Raw genomic sequence first — 19,223 nt, forward strand, 5'->3', positions numbered from 1 at the left:
AAACAAAGAAAACAGGAGTACAGTAGTAGGACATCTGCTATGATGTATCTGAGCATTCCTCTTCCGAATCTCTGGACAGATCAACCTTCCAGATATGCCTACCCCGTCAGCAGCTGTCGTCAAACTCCCCGTCATGACGGCATCCTTAGATCTGTCTGATCTGGTTTATCTAAAAAAGGGGTACCAACGCCGAGCTGGGCTTGGCTTGGCCCCCAAGACAAGCCAAATTCTAAACCAAAACTTGCCCTGCTTAGTAAATAACTCTCTCCCCCCAGACAGAGAGAGGAATAGAGGTTAAAAATAGGTGCTATTGGCCCTTCCGATTCTGCGGTTCCGCTCTGGGAGACTTGTTTCTGTCTCTACATAAGTAGATCCCCCCTCCTCGATCGTGGTTAAACCTTCTGCAACGGAGATAGCGTCATCCAAGGATGTCTCGACGTAAGGTATTCAGCATTGATCCTTTGACTTCCCTAATAGATAGCCACCCCTCCATGAATTGAAATGGCCATCAGTTACACGCGATGATCCTGACATAAGCCATCCGGCCAGCAGGTTTACAACACGATGAGTTCATCGCTGGCATTCCAGATCAGCCAGGCAGGTTACTTCGTTTTCAAGTGGTGGGTAACAAGCTCTGTGAGCATTGCAACCGTAGGCTTTTGTTGAATAACATCGCTGCATTTTTGGTCTAGGTATCTATCTATCGCCGTGAATAATGCAAGTATTAGTTTCATAGTCTTCCAAGGAGCCACTGGCAACCCAGTCCTGTTAGCCTCCAGCGCAAGCTTGACAAAGCTGAGCTGAGGCTTACCTGAGTGTGACAGACCCTAGTCGACCCATTACCAAGTCCCATCAAGGCCCTCTTCACAGTTGAGTGATCCCGCACATCAAAAGGGGAAAAATGAGGTGACATGAACATTAAACATTTGACATGATATTTTTGATTGAAATTGTAACAGGAGTGAAGTTTCTTTCATAACAAGAAGTAAAGAGAACACAATCCGTGGATATCAAACAGAACTGCTTTTCCGACGGGGCAGTGATAGCCTCCGACGTCCCCCGAGGCAAGCCCGAGGGTTAAAAAAAAAATCCAAGTGCTCCGCAATTCGAATTCTAGTTTCCGCCGCCTCCAAAACATGGGCCGGACTCGGTGTCGTTACCGTAGTCCACTCGCCCTTTGAACAAAAAATGCTTTCTTTCATTTCACAAATGCCGCCCATATCCTCGCCGAGTGCTCAATCCTTGAGATGATGTAATTCGAATGCCATGTTGTAAACCATAAACGCCATTCCTTTCTATTCCTCTATAACCCATAGTCGTCATCAAGTCGTGCGAGTTGCGATGCCATGTCGTGTCCTACATTCGATCCATGAGATCGCCGCCGGCCAAACTGCTGGTTCCTGAGCTCCTGCCGCTGTGGCTGAAGCCATTGTCAGAAAGTAGATCCTGGACAGCCACCTTCGGAACCTGAGGAACAGGGAGCTTTCGCTGAGATCCGTCGGGCCGGCTGATGATGTCCGTCAAAGACATCCCAGTAGGACGAGACTGGGTAGTGGGGGCAGATCCCTGCTGGAACTGATTCTGCTCGAGATGAGGCTCCATAGGGGCCAGAGCAGGCGTCGTATTGTGCTGGAGAGACAAATTTCGGAGACTTGGCAGCTCATAACCAGTAGAGAAAGGTCGCAGACGAGGAGAGTGAGCAGGAGTAGCGATAGGGGTGTGGTCGGGAGTGGGTGACAGAGAGTCGTGAGAAAATGTTGGTGAAGAGGGAGCTGTAGAGTTGGGGGAGTTGGGCCTTGATCGCTTAGCATGTCGCATAGCGCCAGAGTAGTGGTCATCGCTGGGGTCCTCGTTTGAGTGAGAGCGGCCCATGTGGTAGGAAGAAAGCGTAGGCAGATGGCCTCGAGAGCTATGCATTCCGTGACCAAAGTAAGGGTGATGACGGTGGTTATTGCTGTGGTGAGGAGGAGCAGTCAGAGTCTCACGCTCAACCTGAGTAGCAGCCTTGGCCAGCATGGAAATGTCACCGCTGCGATTGTAGTGAACCGCAGAAACAGGCAGAGCAAAGGTAGAGTAGGAGTGGGGGGGAGACACATTAGGTGAAGCCAGTGCAGAGCCAGGGGCGGAGCGGATGGTCTTGGGCGCGGGAGGCGGCGCCATCATTCCATCAGGCATCATGTGAGGCGGAAGGCCCTGCTGCTGATGCATTTGGTGCTGCTGCTGCTGGTGTGCTTGGGTCGCCTTGTTACCTCGCCTCGAGTTGGGGTTGTTGTGAATGCGAGAGTGGCGTGTGAGCTCATCAGATCGAGAGAACTTCTTGCTGCAGCCAGGGAACTGGCAGGCGTGAGGCTTTTCTCCAGTGTGAGTGCGGATGTGTCGAGTCTGATGCTCAAGGCGGTGGAAGGCCTTATCGCAGAGAGGGCACTTGTAAGGTCGGGGCAACTCATTCGAGTTCTCCGAGTTCTGGACACCCGGAAGGGGGCCATTGGGTTTAATGACGGTAACTGCTGCTGTAGCCATCTCGACGTCGCCCTGATGGGGTTTTTCGGATTCCTTATCAGCCGGGACTGTGGGGTTAAGTAGATTGGAAAAATCCACGGCCGACTGTGCTCGTTGCATGTGATAGACGTCTGGAAGACCCAACTCTCAACAAAGTAACTGTTATTGAGGTTGACTGAGATGGTGGAATAGCTCCAGTGTCGTCGAGATAATAATGGTGTATCGTTGGGTGTGAACGGGTATGTAGCGTTCAGGTTGTGATGGTTGCTGTGGTTGTGGTAGATGTTGTTCGGACTGGTACTGAATGAAAGTATCCTTCGATTAAGATCTCGTAAGTTGATACGAGTTGGTGGAGGAATCAAGTTCCGGGGAAGCTGGAAGATCGAATGCAGATATTTGGAAAGGACGAAAATCTGGAGGAGGGAGGGGATGGGGGGATTGGAAGGTTATAAAAGATGCCGGGCTCGGCACTAGAAGCATGCACTGCACTGCGACGTCGACAAGCAGAGAGGGAGGCGCGAATGGAGCGAGGGTGGAGGGGAAAGAGAGGGAACGAGGGACGGGAAGGGCCAGCGAGGACACCCCCTTCCAAATCACACACACCCTGTTCACCCCACGTCCGAGGGCACCACGGTGGCTTGTATGTGCCTGCTGAGGATACCTGCTGAGGAAAACTGAGCTCACAAGGCCAGGCAACGGTAAAACAGAAGGGGGAGCGCCTACAGAGGAAAGTCACTAGAGGGTCCGGTCTACCGCTACAGGGGACAAGTCCACTGATTTTAGTTGAAGGGCCCCGTGGGCGGCCCCATTGTGGACTCCGTCAGTTTAGTTTAGTTTTTCTTTCTTTTTCTTTTCATGCTCGCTTTTGGAGTGCTTGGCTTTGGCTGGGGTGTCTATCCACTACTTCCAAGGGGGTGCATTCAATCTCAAGGATTAGAGGCAGTACGGGGCGTGGGGCGTAGGTATTGCGGGTTTGCATTTTTGTGCCTGCCCCTCCACCTTTTTCTTCTCTTACCCCAGCGGGAGAAGCAGGAGGCTCCAATGGAAGGTGTAACTGGGGCTCTGGAACATGAGCCCCGTTCTTCGGGCCTTATCCTTGGGGGGCATTAACGGGGCGAGCAAGATGAAGAGTCACAGTGAGAGAGATAGAGAGAGAGAAAAAATAGACAGCACAGCACAGCATACATGTTTCTGCATGAGGAAGGCCAACTGTCTCTGCCCAATGCGACCTAGGTTGAGCGACTGTATTCCTCACAAGTGGCCTATCTGTTCATCTCTCCATGTTTTTATTATGCCTGGCTCTGTATCCGCAGTGTGACGATAAGAGTGATCTCCCGCTATCGTTATCCGACCCCAGAAGGAAATAAAGGCAAAATAGAGCGAGTCATACCTTGTCGGCGCGACACGGGCCGGGGGGAGGTAGACGGGTAAACTGGGGAACTCTAACGTCACTCCTAAAGTAGGTAATGTAGGTTTTTGGCCAAGATACTTTCGCACTCCCCTTGGCCGAGCGTGCCCCGATTCTCTCCTCTGACTGTCTGTTCTGTCTTTGATCACCTCGGCTTTTACGTCCCGACCGCCGACAGCTTTTTTCACCTTGACTCTTTTTCTGTTGTGATTGTGGAGACTCTTCTTCTCCAGTCTCATTGGCCCGCTTGAATAGTCCCAATCCTTTCTGGCTCTTCTGGCCGCCAATGCCCGAAGAAGCTCAACGGTGAGAGTTTTCAAACGCTCCACTTCACCGTGGCTTTCTCCGTCGGCTCTCTCACATTCTCACGCTTTTGCCGGCCCGGAGCGTGGGGCATCAGGCCTTTCTCCCTATGTCGTGCTCAACTGATTGGCCTTCATTCCATCGAGCGGCTCCGACTGTGTTTTCTATTGTTGTTGTTGTTTTGTCTGGGTTTTTTAGTGTATTCTACGACAAGACATGATATGTATTGACTCGTGGGTCGTCAACCTAACATCATCAACCTCGGGTTACTTATATCAGCATCCGTAGACAAATCCACTACTGGGGATTATCGTGAGTGAGGCACGAGAAAGAGACAAAATTGCATGTCGATCCCCATCAGTAGTGTCCTTCTGCCATTTTGTCATGCTCTTTCGCTCCGTAATCAGTAACCAATGTCGTGATAGCCACCAATTGTACGTAATCGTCCGTTTGTAACGTCAGACCTGTACTCCCAGGGCCATGTCTTCATCATGCCATACCACAGCATAACTCACCAATTACAACACCTACCTACCTATAACCCAGATAACGCTGCGGCGTTCTCCCCAGTTTCTCCTTTCCTCCGTTCTGTCAGGCTAGCGATCATGCTACGATAGCTAGCCCTGAGCTATAGTGGAACCTCCCAGGGACGCAGTCGACAGTACACCCACCTATCTCTCATGGGTCTTGACCTGATATGGAGCTCACGATGCTTCACAGGTGCCACTCCACTGGTTGTTGACCCTCATGGGCATCCATTGGTTTCTCATTCAGTTGAGATTGAATTTTCATCTCGGCACTATCTTTTGCGCTCCACGAGGGTCACGCTTTCGTGTAAGTCTTGACTAGCATCAAATCTATTACCCCAGAAGTCCACTCACACTTTTCCCCCCAGATTTGAGGTAATGATCCTCGTGCTATCTATCAATGTCAAAGCCGCCATGGCCGCCAACACCTATTGGAGACTGTTCTGGGCCCAAAATGTAGGATCCGAGCAGTAAAATGCGCCAAAACACCTGCGGCTTGGTTTGCGATATCGCTCGGCTATTTGTCCGCATAGCCTTGGTGTTTGAAAGCCTAGTCTTTGTGGGGTTGACCTTCTCCCGGCTAATCACTCTCCCAGCTGATCATGATAAGCACGCAACCGAAGGAAGACTGGACCAGAATGACGAAGGCTCATCTTGGAAGTCTTGACGTGGAAACTCATCAATTGAATCAATGACTGACTCCCATATCAGTTGCAGCAATGTTTGTTCCGTGATGACGAAACGTTGCCGGCTGTTGAATTGCATACATACGCAACTTATCAGTCGGTAGCCGGTAAATGCAACGGTAGTCAGTTATCCATCATCCGAGCTTATCGGTCCCAAGAACCCCTTCCGCATATTACTGTACAAGTGTACATAGGTAGATAGACCTGAACTCTGGGATCTTCTGGACACACACGAGACCAGTTCGTTCACCAACGGCTGCGCTTCAAGTGGTGTTATCTTCATACTGAGCCCCAGTATAATCGGGCCATTCACCGCGACAAGCGCGCTCCCCAGAGTCAGTCTCCTCCGTCTCAAGCCGTCGTCTGGGGGTGCGTGATTGCTCCTTGGCACTTGTCCAGGTTCTTATCGTCAGTTGTTGATGGTCTTCGGCGGCATTGTACGATGTTTCGGTACCCTTGGGGCTAGACCATTTGATGGGCAAAGATAACCCCAGAAGCGGACACCTCACGAGTCGCGGCTCTAAGACATTCATAAGTTAATACTTGCCCGTCCGTGACAAACAGATTAGTTTACCCCGGTTGCTCATCTTGTTAATTCAAAATTCGCCTCCCCCATACGCCATCATCCCCATCCCCGGATAATCTCCTCATTGCTGACGCTCCTGAGTTGCCGGTCCAAGGTCTAGATAGAGCCGCCCCCATACAAATCTCCGCAATCAACCCCCATCACGAGATAAAGTCGAGATCCATTACAAACTCCAAACTCGACGTAAAATAGCAATACTCCCCTGTTTTCCAAGTAAGTCTATAGCTCCAGGCTCCAGATAGCGGCTGTCCAAATCTAGGCATTCTTTTTTTCTGGCTGCAGCTGCGGCTCGGCGGATCGATGGCAACATGTTCCCCAGATTCCACGTCTGATCAGAGTTTTGGCCTAGTCGCCAACACTGTTGATACTCAGGGGTGTCCAAACTCTCAGAGTTCCAATCACAGGCTGTGATAAGCAAAACTTGACTGATATGATCCCCTAACCCCAGCCAGATTGTCGTTTTTGGCAACCCGTACTGTACGCATCCTGAGCCCCCAGGGGCTTCAGTGCCCGCTTAGAAACTCTAAGCATGCCCTTTTGAAAACGCCGTGCCGCCTCTGCACATGTTCTGCTCTTTGCTTCCCGGCTTCCGCCCACTGCGACGGCATGTTGGTCTGTCAGTGACCCAGGTACGCCACCTCGTCGTTTGACCTCCCGAGCGACCATTCAATCCCGTTCGTGTGAGCAGATAAGGCAATCCGACCCCCGAACCAGCACCCTAGCTCCTAGGTAGGCACTGGGAGGCTCTGTGCCCCATCTTTCTCCAGCTTCCCCTTGTGCGATGGCGCCCCGGAATCGAATGCCTGATGCTGGGTGATAAACCCAGGTGAACTAGCCTAATTGCGGCAATTCCGGGGGATTGATCTAAGATCTTATCCTGGCCCTCGGTGATTCGGAACGGCGAACACCGCCTGCATGGAAGCTATCCTCGACTTCGGCCCGGAGTTCAGATGCCTTCCAGATTAGATTCGCCGTGGCCTGATGCATCTGCATACTGTTGTAGTCTTGAGCGGCTGAAGGTCTTCTTTGGCTTGCTGAGTATTGTTGCTTGCCAGCAACTGCTGCGGTCAAAAACCCGTGGAGATACCCGTAACAAAGGTCATTGCAGCTCCTGAGGCACTAGAGGGTTTCCAAAAGGGCCAGCGGATTCATGAGCCAAAATGTCGTGATAACGAGGCGGTATTGCCCAGCTCGTCGCAGGCCCTTAACGGGCCCGCAAACCCTACCCCTACGCCCTAGACTCGGCGGCATAACAAGATCTCCGATTTAATCAATGCTTGCGGCTATTTCCCCAACTCATATCGCAGCTTCAATCTTGCTCATTGGATGCGCATATTGATTTGGCCGATAACAGCTAATAACTACCTAACGCGTTTACATGCGAGATGCGGCTAGTGCGGCACCCATGTCTTGCGGCTGAGGCCACTGCGCCCGCCCTGAGTCCAAGTAACTGGTTAAGATTCACAGCCGCAGTGCCGAGAAGCTGATATGTTTGATGAGCGTCAACGACGTAGCAATATCATTCATCACCTCTTGAGCAACGCTTTGGTCACGACCTTGAAGCTTTCGGGGTGCAGCGGGCCAAGGCTAGGACAGGCAAGAAAACGAAAAAAAAAATTGCGGCATAGGTTACAAAGAGATTTGGTTAGGTTCAATATAGACTTATTGTAGATTTAGTGGATCTTACTGGTAGACTCGGTGTTTCTGGCAGCTTGCCTCAACTCAGAAGTTTTCTTCCTTCCTCCCGGAGGCAACGCTACTGTCTGATACTCACAGTGGATTGCATGTTCAGTGCTACCAGTCTGGGCTTTGCTTTGACTCGAGGCCCTGAGTTGAACATAGCCGAGCCAGCGAAAGGCCCGAAAACAAGAAGGGGTAGTCATCTCGGTTCGGATCTGAGCAGGCCTGAGTGAGTCGACAGCACTCAGTCAAGGTCTGCCCCCACGTGGTGCGGCAATTAGTGTGTTGTCGCTGCGTTAGTTAGTTAGTTAGTCAGTCAGTCACGATGAAAGCCATCCAGGTACAGAATTCAATGGTTGGTTCTTTGTTAGCAAGGTGCTGGTGGCTTGGCTTTTGAGAGGCGGCTCCTCTTCAAGCATTCAGGGGCCTACAAACGGATAGATCTCTGGCCAACAACAGGCAAGCTCTCTGCGGGGCTCCAGCTTTTTGCATGCACAAAGACACCGGCGTCCCTTGCAGAAAGCCTGCGGCTCATTGAGAGCTGGACTAGGCCCGATCAAGGAGGTTAACAGTCCCTTATCGCTGTACCTACCACCAATGGCATCCAGGCGGGTAATTCAGCAAGACGATGGAATTCTTGCACAACTCAGAGCCGAGGGCCTAATAAAATTGTGGTTAAGAAATCTTCATCCCAAACTGGACCCTCACTTGAACGTTGCATCGTGGGGGCATGACACAGCCTGACAGCACAGCACAGCGTGTTTGAGCCTGTCGTTTGCTCTCAATTTCCGTTATTCCCGTTCATGCCCGAACCCGATAGTGACCGAGCCGTACGTGCACTGTCCCATTTGGTGTATGAGATAGTTCTGCGCACAGTAGAGTACTCGGCCTTTTTACCTACCTTACTTAACTCCATCCTACTTCAACATCGTTGGAGGGGGCTTTCGGTGAGATCATTGATAACGCCGAAATCACATGTTCCCCGCACCATTTGCATGAATTTGCTATGGCTTCAACCGTTGTCAGAAAGATTGGCCTGTTCGAATTGTATGGCCCTCGCACTGCCAATGTAGTATTGCCCCTCAGCAAATCTCGAGCGACCTGGCAGGCACTCTGGCCTTTCACATGCCTCTTAGCCTCGCTATCTCTCTCCATAATCACCAAGGGTCTACAAGAAACCTCCATGGATAGTGTTGCACGACTTCCAGGGCATGGTACCTTGCAGCTCTATTGGGACCCGCCGTATCTAGCCGTGTGAGACAATTTGGCCATGACACAACTCTTGATGTCTCCAGTGCACGACCACCCTTATAAGCCTCGTTGTGACGAAATTGACTAATGATAAACCCACAGATAAACGCTTTCAAAAGCTCGGAAATGGCGGCGCTAAGTCGGAGGCCGTGTTGCAGCTTAATCAATGTGGAGCGGTAAGTGTCATGAACAAGTGAACTTGAAGTTCAGATACCAGTGACGATCCAAAGGTCAAGGCTTGTCACTGTTTGCGCGTCAGGTTAACTCTGCCCCGTCGCTCGAATGCTCATATCGTAGAAGATGCAAATACCCGGGGACAGGCATGGTGTTGATGCAATGCGAGCACCGCCACCAATGAGCAAGACCTCCCAAGCATGGTATCGGAATAATCAATACCACGCGCATCATACTCCATTCCGTTTGCTTGTATTTCTTCAACGGCGATACGGCTCGGTTTCCTGATCTCGGGGCCTCAACGGCACTCTCCTATCGTGGCCAAGACTGTAAACCTTGTGACTCGAAATTTTGGCTTCTCGTCTGGGGTCGTGAGGACGGGGTAGCGTCAATTTCCCCACAGGATCCTCCCGCGGACAGCCATGATCTAGACGGGAGTGAGAGATGTGTGGCATGACCGTTTCTGGTATGTGAGGATCGGCTGCTCGAGTCAAGGTGATCTACCATGCCATGGTAGATCATGCCGCGCTATCTTGTGTCTGGCTCCTGCATCGGAGATGTTATGGTAACCCGCAACCGTACATTTAGCAGCATTGGGCTTCTGTGCACACTGCGGACGACGGAAAAGCATACCGATGGCATGTAGTAAGTCCTCTTTTATCCATGTCCAATCATATACCTTCTTAGACGTCTACCAAATCTTATCACATATGTTCCTAACGACAAACTGATGAAGGAAGTTTGTGACAACTCACTTCTTACGATGACAGTCGCCACTTTACAGCAACTAAAATATTTGTAGCCGACGGTTAAATGCTTTAGGCAAGTTCCATACAATGATCAAGCATTTTGTGGCATTCCCAGAATGCAACATATAGCTTATGTGATAGAGCAAGAGTACGAACATAGCGTGTTGATTCGTGGTGATCTGATGTTGTTCAGCTAAGTAACTCGCTTGCAACAACGACAGGATTTTATTCAGGAAACGTATTGCCGAGAGCTTCGAAAACCAGGAGCAAATTTCACATAACATGGAAGGTTAAATCGTCAATACAATGGAAGGCATCATTGATTTACAATCACCTACTATGTTGGAGGAAGGTGTATTAGTGGCTCATCATGTGACTCTTGGCCAATCATGCGCAAAACTTCAGAGTGAAAAGGAGGATCCACTTGTAGATAGATGCCTACCAAGGCTGATCTACCAAACACTGTATCGCAATGAGCATGAGTACTCGCTGAAGATGGATTACCATTCAATTCACGGCTATGATAGAGCAAGCTTTTATGCACCCGGCACGCGTCCGTTTTGTCACAATTTCCTACGATGTAAAGTCTAAGCTTACCTTGCAACAGACCGACTTCCAACAGTATCAGCTTCACAGGCTCTTGACGAGCTTGATAACGACGCGTCTACTCATGTCTCAACCGGAATTGAGGATTTGGATCGTTCTCTTATTTCTAATATAACCGCTGACTTTCAAGATACTACCAAAGGTGGTGTTCAACGCGGCCAGGTCACGGAGATCTGGGGTCCCCCTGGTGCTGGCAAGACAGCATTAGGGTGAGTTGGCTGTTGCCCCGTATGGTCATAGAGCTGACTTGTGGGATAGGCTGCAGCTTACAGCAAATGCATTGTGTGATGGCGATGCTGTTGTCTGGGTAGGTCTGTTGATTCCGATCCAACATTCTCATCCCTTCCAAAGAGCCAAGCTTACCCTTGCCTCGTAGATTGTTTTCAAGTTTTGCAGCATGACAGACTTCGGGCAGTGACCAATGCAACAAAAGCGCGTCGCAACAGTCAAACAAATTCAGCGCTTGATGCCTCAGAGTCTCAAGAAGGAGACTCGAGTCGATTCTATCATTACTCATGCTTCACTCTCCCCCATTTGGTTGCTCTCGTGTCACGGCCTACCGCCAAGCTGATTCCAAACAACTGCTCCTTAATGGTCATCAGTTCTTTATCAGCATTGGTCAACTCCGCCTTGCCAAAGTCCCATGATGGCAAAGCTACATCTAAGAGCAACAAGGGTAAGTAAATACGTTCTCGCCGTTCCAGAGTCTGGTTAACGTTTACACAGGTCCAAATCCATCTGCGAAGCGAACACAAGCATTAATTTCGATCGTGAATGCTCTCCACAAGCTTGCTGCAACTAGAAATTGTGCAGTTGTGGTTCTGTCTCAGTGTGCAACAAAAATGCATTCAGAAAAGGGTGCAACGTTGACAGCCGCGGTCAATGCCAGTGTATGGGAACAAGGGATTTCGACTCGACTTGTCATGTTTCGAGACTGGGCCTGGCAAGAGAACAATCTTACAAGCGTCTTCCTGGCAGGTCTGCAAAAACTGGACGGAAAGGCATGCCAGGAGGTCGTGGAGAATGTCGTCGCATTTAAAGTGGGGTTGGTACGTTCTGTCAGGCACCGAATCCTCGAGCCAGCAAATAGGGACTTACATGATGTTTACAGGACGGTGTCAGCCAGGTTCCCTACCAAGCATTACAAACCTTTGAGTTAGCCCGAAACAAGCGAAAGCTTGGACAAACAGAACTCGAGGTTCCTGATAGTGAGGATGACGAGGATTATGGATGGGCAGATGAAGATGAAGCGGCCATGCCGGCGCCTCCGCCTCAGTGGCAAGGCAGTGAAGACCTCATTTTGGGCCAAGATATCGGTCAAAGCGACGACGAAAACAGCGAACAAGAAGAGCCTGTCACTGATGATGAATCGATCATGAAATGAGGCTCTGGACGGCGTCTGTGTGGAGGCTGGGGATTGTTGGGGCATGGTCTCGGCGCCGGTGAAGCACCGAGCATTCCAGACTGTAAAGCAGTATGGGCAGACTACGCAGAGCCTCACAGCGGGACGGAGAAGTCAAGATATCCCCACGGAGCGAAATGAAGGAAAACTCGAGCCCCTTTATCAGATAGCCATGGCGGCTCCGTCTTGAGCAAGAAAACAGCGCAAACTGGGATTGCTGGGAGCCACAATAAAGCCGCGCATCATGTTTGCTGGGCCATGATCGGGTTGCCAGGAAGCTTCGGACAAGTCCGGCCGTAGTCTGATGAGGTAAAGCATCGTAATTCGTGGTGGGAGGTATTTCGTCATGCTTCATGGCTAGCATGGTCCCAGGACGAAGACATGCTTCTCGAAGGTTAAGAATTTTCTACGAACACACAACCTCAGGACCTAGGTCCCCCAAACAAGCATAGCTTTACTTGGCGTTTCTCCATACAGGTCACCCAAGAATGAACAACGGTTGGGCGGCTGGCGGAGGTTTCACTCTCCTAACGTGGCGCTTGGAGGTGCGTGCTCCACCGGGCCGGTCGCTCTGAAGGGGATCTTGAAGTACCTACGGGGAAAAGATACTTGTGTGCTTTGTTTCTGCCCCCGGGTTTTGTACACACACACCACCCTTCCGACCTGGTTGTTGAAGGCTCCTGATACGTTCATCCCAGAGATTTTCTTTACGGCCCCTTATTTCTGTACCATTGATGGTGGCGATTTTGCTGAAGAAAACGTGGACACTCAACCTCTTGGACTGAAAAGCCAAGTGTTTGGAGAAAAGAAGCCCGGGAGAAGATGCACAGAAGCATGGCTGACTTGACGAATGACGCAGGAGTTCCCAGCATGGATGGCGCTATCACCGTCTGTCCTATGTACATGTACAGCGCCCATCTTGCTCAATGGCTCTTGACTTGAAATGATTTGCCATTCATGTCTCGACAAGCGATACCACACTACGGCGCATGCAATGCATGCGACAGTATTATATGCGCAATGCAAACCCGTGTTTTGCTTCCTTGTTATGGATACAATGCGCAGTCTTGAAACCCAGTGCGCTCTGTTGTGTGGATAAATCAATCCCCAGCCTCCAATAACGACGGTCTGCGTGATGATTTAGAATGTACCAGTTGAGTCCCATCTGGGCAAGTGCGATATTGGTGGCCGAGAGGATTCAATGTTGCATGTCCATCTACTCGACAAATCAATCACCAAGATTTATGGCAGCTGCTGGGGGTGAAGTGAAAAGGAAAATTTTTGAACCCATGCCAGGCACCAGGGGTCTTGGAGATTTCACGGGTTTGCGGACGTTTGACCACACACCGCCGTCGTGGCTTTTTCTTGTTGAATCGCATCTGCATTCTCACCAATGACTCGGCTTTCTTCACTGCACAGAATACGGGATGTGCACTAGCATGACTTCAGGCCCACGACAGATCTCACGATCTAGGATTCACGCAAGTTGGGCCGAGATTCGATTGGAGTGGGTGCTGCTCTAGAAGGCCACTAGCCTCTACCTCACAATGCTACGGGACCATGGTTTGCAGTCGTGCCGAGACATGCCCGCCATATGGGAATTTGTTGGCCTTTGCTCAAATATTTGTCGCACTCGCGATACTTCAAATACGACAGATCAACTAGCGACGCATTCTCCCCCATACATGTTGAACAACTTCCATTTTGGAAGGTTGTGGATAGCTACAGGGTCAGCGGTGTAGAATTCAGCAGCCTCATGTAGGCTTCGACAGGCAATTGCTCACGGCAGCGAGCGGCTTAAGGTGCATTGAACTTTTACTGCTGTGCTATACGGATACCACGACTCAACTTCTTGTCATTGATTTGATTCCCCACAGCAGTGCCTAGGTCAAGTCGTTTCCATGGGCAGGCATGCATCATTCAGTTGTGTGTGAAAAGAGTAACCATTCAAGACCAGGGTACGTCTACAAGGCACTCAGACGATTATTATCCATCAGCATGGGCCGATGGCAGCGGATAACTTCTCGGAGATATCCCCAACCACTGCAACAGCGACCTTTCTGTGCCAGAGAACTTGCCATGTCAGGCATCATGTCGCCGCTTGTTGAGGGTTTCAAGGCTCAGTGGATCGACAGGGCTAGGTGCCCCTCAGTCAATTTGCTCATCCAATTGAGGATTATCGGTGAAATGCCTTGAAGCTGTCGCAAGGCGAACCCCGCGAGATGTGGAATGTTGAAGCATGCGCCTTGACCAGCTTCTGGCCTGATCTTTCGAGTGTCCCGGAAGTTCGAGCTCTTGATACTTCCAATCACAGTTGTTGGTTCCTTGCTTTCCGTAGACCTCCAACTTGGATGCCTTATCGGCATATGCACGGCAGATGGCCAACGATCTTGCTACATTGACCCCACGGGAAATGCACCGCATTCTTCCACTTGCTTTTCTCCTTCCTTTGTTTTGCTTTTTCCCCAGTGTCTATCTGTATGTAAATATGGATACCGGTGCTACGTTGAGGTCTGGGGAACTTGACTACGGCAGGGCATCATGAAGACTGCGGACAATATCGCGTGATGTGGAACACGGGCTTTGGCGGCGTACTGTGCGATCGTATCATCCGGAACACCTTCCTCGGCACTCCCCAACGGATGGAATCAACTACGGTCCCATTACCGGGCACCCGGACTCTGGTGATTTGAATAACGCGTGACGGATAATCTATATTAGTAGTCCGGCTCAACATTTGGTTTGCCGACTACGTATGCGCATTAATCAGTCAACAGCTTTGTCCCCAGACTCCCCGTGAATAGATAGCAGGCTTGCAGTATAATTCTGGGGATGAGAAACCATGGGGTCCCCACGGAAACAGACTCTCTAGTATACCCCCAGGAGCGAGTTTATGTATCCACCTGGATACGTGTTATGTATCTTTGTTTCCTCAGGTCGCCGAGATATGAGGTTCGGGCTGCATTGTGTCACAGCTCACAGATTGTCGTACGCTCTTTTGCTGATCCCAGTGGGTCGCATGTTTGGAGAGCGTTCCAGGTCTGTAGTTGACTGGCTCGATGATTATTCTGTTGCCACATGGATCTCTGTACTGACGATCATGTTGAGATTGAGTACTGCATGATTTTTGACCATGCCATTTCTCCATTCGGGTTGATACACCAACCCAACTGCATTGATGTTATCCATGAACTTGGATAGAAGCTTCGAGCTTTAGCCAGCCGCGAGGGGACTTGCATGAAACATACAGATGTGCCTGGCAAGTCTGCTGGATGCTTTGTTTGAGCATCTTCCAGAACCATGTCCAGTACTATACTCAATATGGTGCATAATAAAAGAAACAAGTAACAACTCCCCGAAACTTCTGATATCAGCAAGCATTGTCATTATAAGATATTCTCGGCATGTGGTCGGTATCTATTTTGAACTTGCCGTGAAGCTCACAGTATTCCGAGACATGCATCAGCATCGTATGACAGAACCCCGTTACTTATTTTGACCTTCGTGCACAGGTGCAGTGGGGAGTATCGGTAGGTTTGGAGTTTCCAGTAACTGTTGTATTTGAAAATGAGTGGCCTGGGGTTGATTAGAGTCACGAGTGGTTGTGCAAAGGTGATGTTAAGAGCATAATATGATGTTGTTTAAACATTGCGTGCTGTGAAGGAAGACAATAATCAATGAGAACGAAATCACATTATGACGCATAACGCAATTCCCGGTTACTTGGCATCAGTAATAGTCAACTTAACCCTCAATAGCAGCATATTCATAACATAAGGTAAACTCAAAGTTGTTGTCCGTATCTATAGTACTGAGTCTTGGCCGAGAATTGCATGTCAAAAGTATAGATCTAGGGTAACCAACTATCCTAGGCCAAGGTGAGCCGGAAACGGACAATCTGCAGGCCGATCCCTCTCTGGAGTCGCCCCGTGATCTTATTGGCCAACAATCTCATCGCGACTTCTTTCTTAGCTTCACATTCACTTGAATCAGGGCAGAAGTGAAGATTAAGTTCAACTCATCATTTGCCGTCCTTTTTCATCAATCGACATCAAAATCTAGAGATATCTTATATCGAAAGGCCTGCAGATGCGTTTCAATTGACGCAAGGCTTCAAGAGACGGCGAAACGAGCGGCGGATGAGAACAAAGAAGACCCGAGTAAGATGGCCTCCCTATTTCACTGCATCAAACTCTTTCTCAAAATTGTGCGATTCTTGGCGAGGCTGAGACTCGAATTTCATATTCAATTGAGCAGGAGTTTATTTGGGGTTGTTCTGTGCACAAATACTTCACCCTCCTGACACTGCCATCGTGCCACTGTTCGGTTGTCTGTGAATAAGGTTCCAGGCTTACCACTGATTCAGATTTGCTTTGCTCAGTCACTCGACCCAACTCAAGACCTCGACAGTATACCACACGAAATATTTTGTGGGATATCGTTTTCGCACATCACATCGACATCATGTCCGAAACTCAAAACGAAGAGGTTCGTGCCTCAGTTCCCACGGAGACCAAGGTTGAAGATGTCAAAATCGAGAAGAAGCCATTCTCCTGGCTGTACGTTTATCGATGCCGTCCTATGAACACATATTGACATCAAGTAGCGAACCACATCCCACGTTCGTCATCATCCTCGTTGGTCCTGATGAGACTCCTTTCGGCATACAGAAAGATTTGCTCTGCTCTCGATCCGAATTCTACGAAAAGCACTTTTCAGGAACCACACCTGATGACAAGATTGAGCACATAGTCAAGCTTCCTGAGACCACAAAGGAAATATTTGGACTGGCTCAGCACTTCCTTTACATGGACAAGGTGATTGCGGACGAGGCGAATCTCCCATCGTACGAGGCTCTTGTTGGACTCTGGAAGCTTGGTCATAAGATCAATATCAAGGGACTCTGTGACAAAGCTCTTACCGCGATGATTGACTGTCGTCGAATCACGGAATCAATCCCAGCTACACCCCTTCTCATCCAGGTCTGGAAGGATACGCCTGAAGGCTCATCGATTCGAAAGCTACTGCTGTCATGGACCGCCGAGTACATGCGCTTTTCGGACGCTCGAGCAGAATTTGCCAAGTCGCTACCGCAGGAAGTGCTCAGCGAGCTTGTCGTTGCCATGAGTTCCTTCGACACGGTTCCCGCCCCCGAAGCATCAGCCACCAGTGCTGTTCCTTCTGCGACACCTCGAAAGAACGTTCATTATCTGGAGGACGAGCCCGAGAATGATGCCAAGAGGAGCCGACGAGCGAGCGGTGGACCAGTCAGTGCTCCAGCATCAGTAGATCGATCGATCAAAGCCCGTGGCTCCTTGCCTAAGCCCGCGCCTCGACGAAAGACTGGCGCTGGCTATACCGAAGGACGAGACTTTACCACATCACAAAAGCTGGATTTCTGCTCGGACCTGCTGACAAGAATGCTGTCCGGACCTGGCAAGTTCACCTCTGACGCTTCTGAAGCCGAATACAATCACTAACTTGGAGATAGGATTCTGGACCAGACTCGTCGGCCCTTTCAGAGACGCTGTTGAACCCGTCGAGGATGGCGTGCCTGACTACTTCGATAAGGTCAAGCGACCAATGGACCTTACTACGATCAAGGCTAAGATGGATCGTAAGGAGTATACTAGTGACGAGGAGTTCGTTGCAGACGTACGTCAGATTTTCGACAACTGCTTCACGTACTGGAAGAAGGGAGACCCAATGTGGCTTGCAGGGGAGAAGCTCCAGAAGACATTTGAAGACAAGTTCTCTCACATGAACAAATGGATTGCCAAAATGGGTGGTGATGAAGCCGACTAGATGGGAGCTTCATCGCAAAGATCGACTACGGCTGAAGGAGAACATCCATCCTCGGCGGATGGAATCCAAGGCGATGTTTGAAACGCCTGTATTATATATCTATGTATGAAGTGCGTCCTAGCTATCTTGTACTAGACAGTGGTTAGGAGACTAAAGGATGGGGATACGTCGTGCTTGTGCAAGTACGTAAGGTAATGTGTTTTTTTCGGGCGTCTCTTGGAGGTCTGGTAGAAGGAGAGTCGGATCTTTTTGTCCGCTCACCGTACAACAGTTCGAGTAATTGATTTATTAACCCTGATCAAGGTGGTCGATCGCTGCATTAGCTGACGATCCTAAGAACTGGCCAAATTAAGTTGAACTAGATCGAGTCACCAAGTGCTCCGGACAACGCCATCTCTCGTCAATAGATATCGAGATGAAGACCAATCTATAGGACATTAGCTAGAGCTAGGAAGCACTGACAAGCGCGAGTCTTTTGCTAGTGAACGCTATGGAAGAGGCTGCTTTCTTTGAAGCCGAGAGTGATGGGAAGATAGATGATGTGGTGTTATGAGTCACTGGTCCTTATGGGTAGTTGCATGTCGATTATGCCAGCTCAATCATTGGGAGCTGACCTACGTGTTCCTTGGGCTTGTGCTGTCCAGGTGCGTTGTTGATGTTACCGTCTAAGCGTCTGCGGGAAGCCGACGATGAGTTGTCAGTGGATTTATGCGAAGACAGCACCGCAGCCATGATGTTCTCATCGTGACATCAGTATGAAAGTTTATTTCAGCCGCCGCCAAAAGATTGATGGCACCACGATATCGTACTCATGTACGGAGTACGTACTTGTAGTTACAACAGAGTCATAGAGTCTAAGGAGTACGGAGGCTAGCAAAGTGATCGAGTCGCGCAAAGGTCAATCAATAGACGCTCAGGCTGGTTTGGTTAGTCTGGGAACAGACTCGCATTGAAATTAAGATTGCCACTGACGTTACTGGGCCCAGGCCTTGAACCCCTGCCAATTGGCTGCTCTGTGGGTTCAGTGGTTGAGTTAATGGCGCATGACCTTGTCGTTTAAATAACCTGAAACCTATGCCAACCAAGCCCACTGAGCGAAAAAGAGAGACGAGGGTTGGTCGTCAGTCCTGTGAGAGAGAGCCAATAGAATTGTGTGGATGAGAAAGTGAAAGCCAAAGCACTCGCGAATTATATGTGAATGAACTAAATCGATAGAGAATGTGATATTCTATATCGAGTACCTATCTTGCTTTTAGGCTAGTATCTATGTACCTACTAAGTTGTCATTCTTTAGACAATCCGTTGTCTAAGAGAACAATGAATATCATCCGATACGTACCTACCGTACTCGATCAAAGGACGCCAAGTCTTTGTTCCTGTTCCTGCGTCAGGCGGGCTCTTAGCGCAACGGGCCTCGGGTAGTACCTGCAGCCTCCCACTAGACCCCTGGAGTTACACGACTTACATACCTAGGTACAGTGAGGTGCTCAGATCAGCCACTCACAGGCTACAATGAGTGACATGCCCCAGTATTCAGTCTCAGGTAC

General features: G+C 49.8%; 4 protein-coding genes across 6 annotated transcripts; 3 read left to right on the forward strand and 1 right to left on the reverse strand.

Annotated features, from left to right (window-relative positions):
- Positions 1-288: 288 nt before the first annotated feature.
- FVEG_06320 (DNA-binding protein creA) lies at positions 289-3,021 on the reverse strand. Its single transcript, XM_018894662.1, has one exon. The coding sequence runs from the start codon at positions 2,617-2,619 to the stop codon at positions 1,357-1,359; it is 1,263 nt and encodes a 420-aa protein (XP_018751774.1). The 5' UTR covers positions 2,620-3,021; the 3' UTR covers positions 289-1,356.
- A 4,476-nt stretch (positions 3,022-7,497) lies between these two features.
- Positions 7,498-7,680, forward strand: FVEG_06321 (hypothetical protein; the record flags this gene model as incomplete). Its single annotated transcript, XM_018894663.1, has 1 exon — positions 7,498-7,680. The coding sequence occupies one exon, from the start codon at positions 7,498-7,500 to the stop codon at positions 7,678-7,680; it is 183 nt and encodes a 60-aa protein (XP_018751775.1).
- Positions 7,681-10,358: 2,678 nt separating this feature from the next.
- On the forward strand, positions 10,359-11,853 carry FVEG_15838 (hypothetical protein; the record flags this gene model as incomplete). Its single annotated transcript, XM_018905061.1, has 6 exons — positions 10,359-10,416; positions 10,471-10,678; positions 10,728-10,780; positions 10,846-11,145; positions 11,196-11,518; positions 11,581-11,853. 6 exons carry the CDS (start codon positions 10,359-10,361, stop codon positions 11,851-11,853), a joined length of 1,215 nt encoding a protein of 404 aa, XP_018751776.1.
- A 3,991-nt stretch (positions 11,854-15,844) lies between these two features.
- FVEG_06324 (hypothetical protein) lies at positions 15,845-17,974 on the forward strand. Of its 3 annotated transcripts, XM_018894664.1 has the most exons (4): positions 15,845-16,031; positions 16,238-16,430; positions 16,478-17,307; positions 17,363-17,974. In XM_018894664.1, exons 2-4 carry the CDS (start codon positions 16,336-16,338, stop codon positions 17,674-17,676), a joined length of 1,239 nt encoding a protein of 412 aa, XP_018751777.1. In that variant the 5' UTR covers positions 15,845-16,031; positions 16,238-16,335; the 3' UTR covers positions 17,677-17,974. The 3 variants fall into 3 exon arrangements, with proteins under 3 accessions (XP_018751777.1, XP_018751779.1, XP_018751778.1); XM_018894666.1 differs by lacking the exon at positions 17,363-17,974 and having other exon boundaries at positions 16,478-17,359; XM_018894665.1 differs by lacking the exon at positions 15,845-16,031 and having other exon boundaries at positions 16,129-16,430.
- The last annotated feature ends 1,249 nt before the right edge of the window (positions 17,975-19,223 follow it).

This window comes from Fusarium verticillioides, chromosome 2 (genome assembly GCF_000149555.1).
Source record: "Fusarium verticillioides 7600 chromosome 2, whole genome shotgun sequence".
NCBI lineage: Eukaryota > Fungi > Ascomycota > Sordariomycetes > Hypocreales > Nectriaceae > Fusarium > Fusarium verticillioides.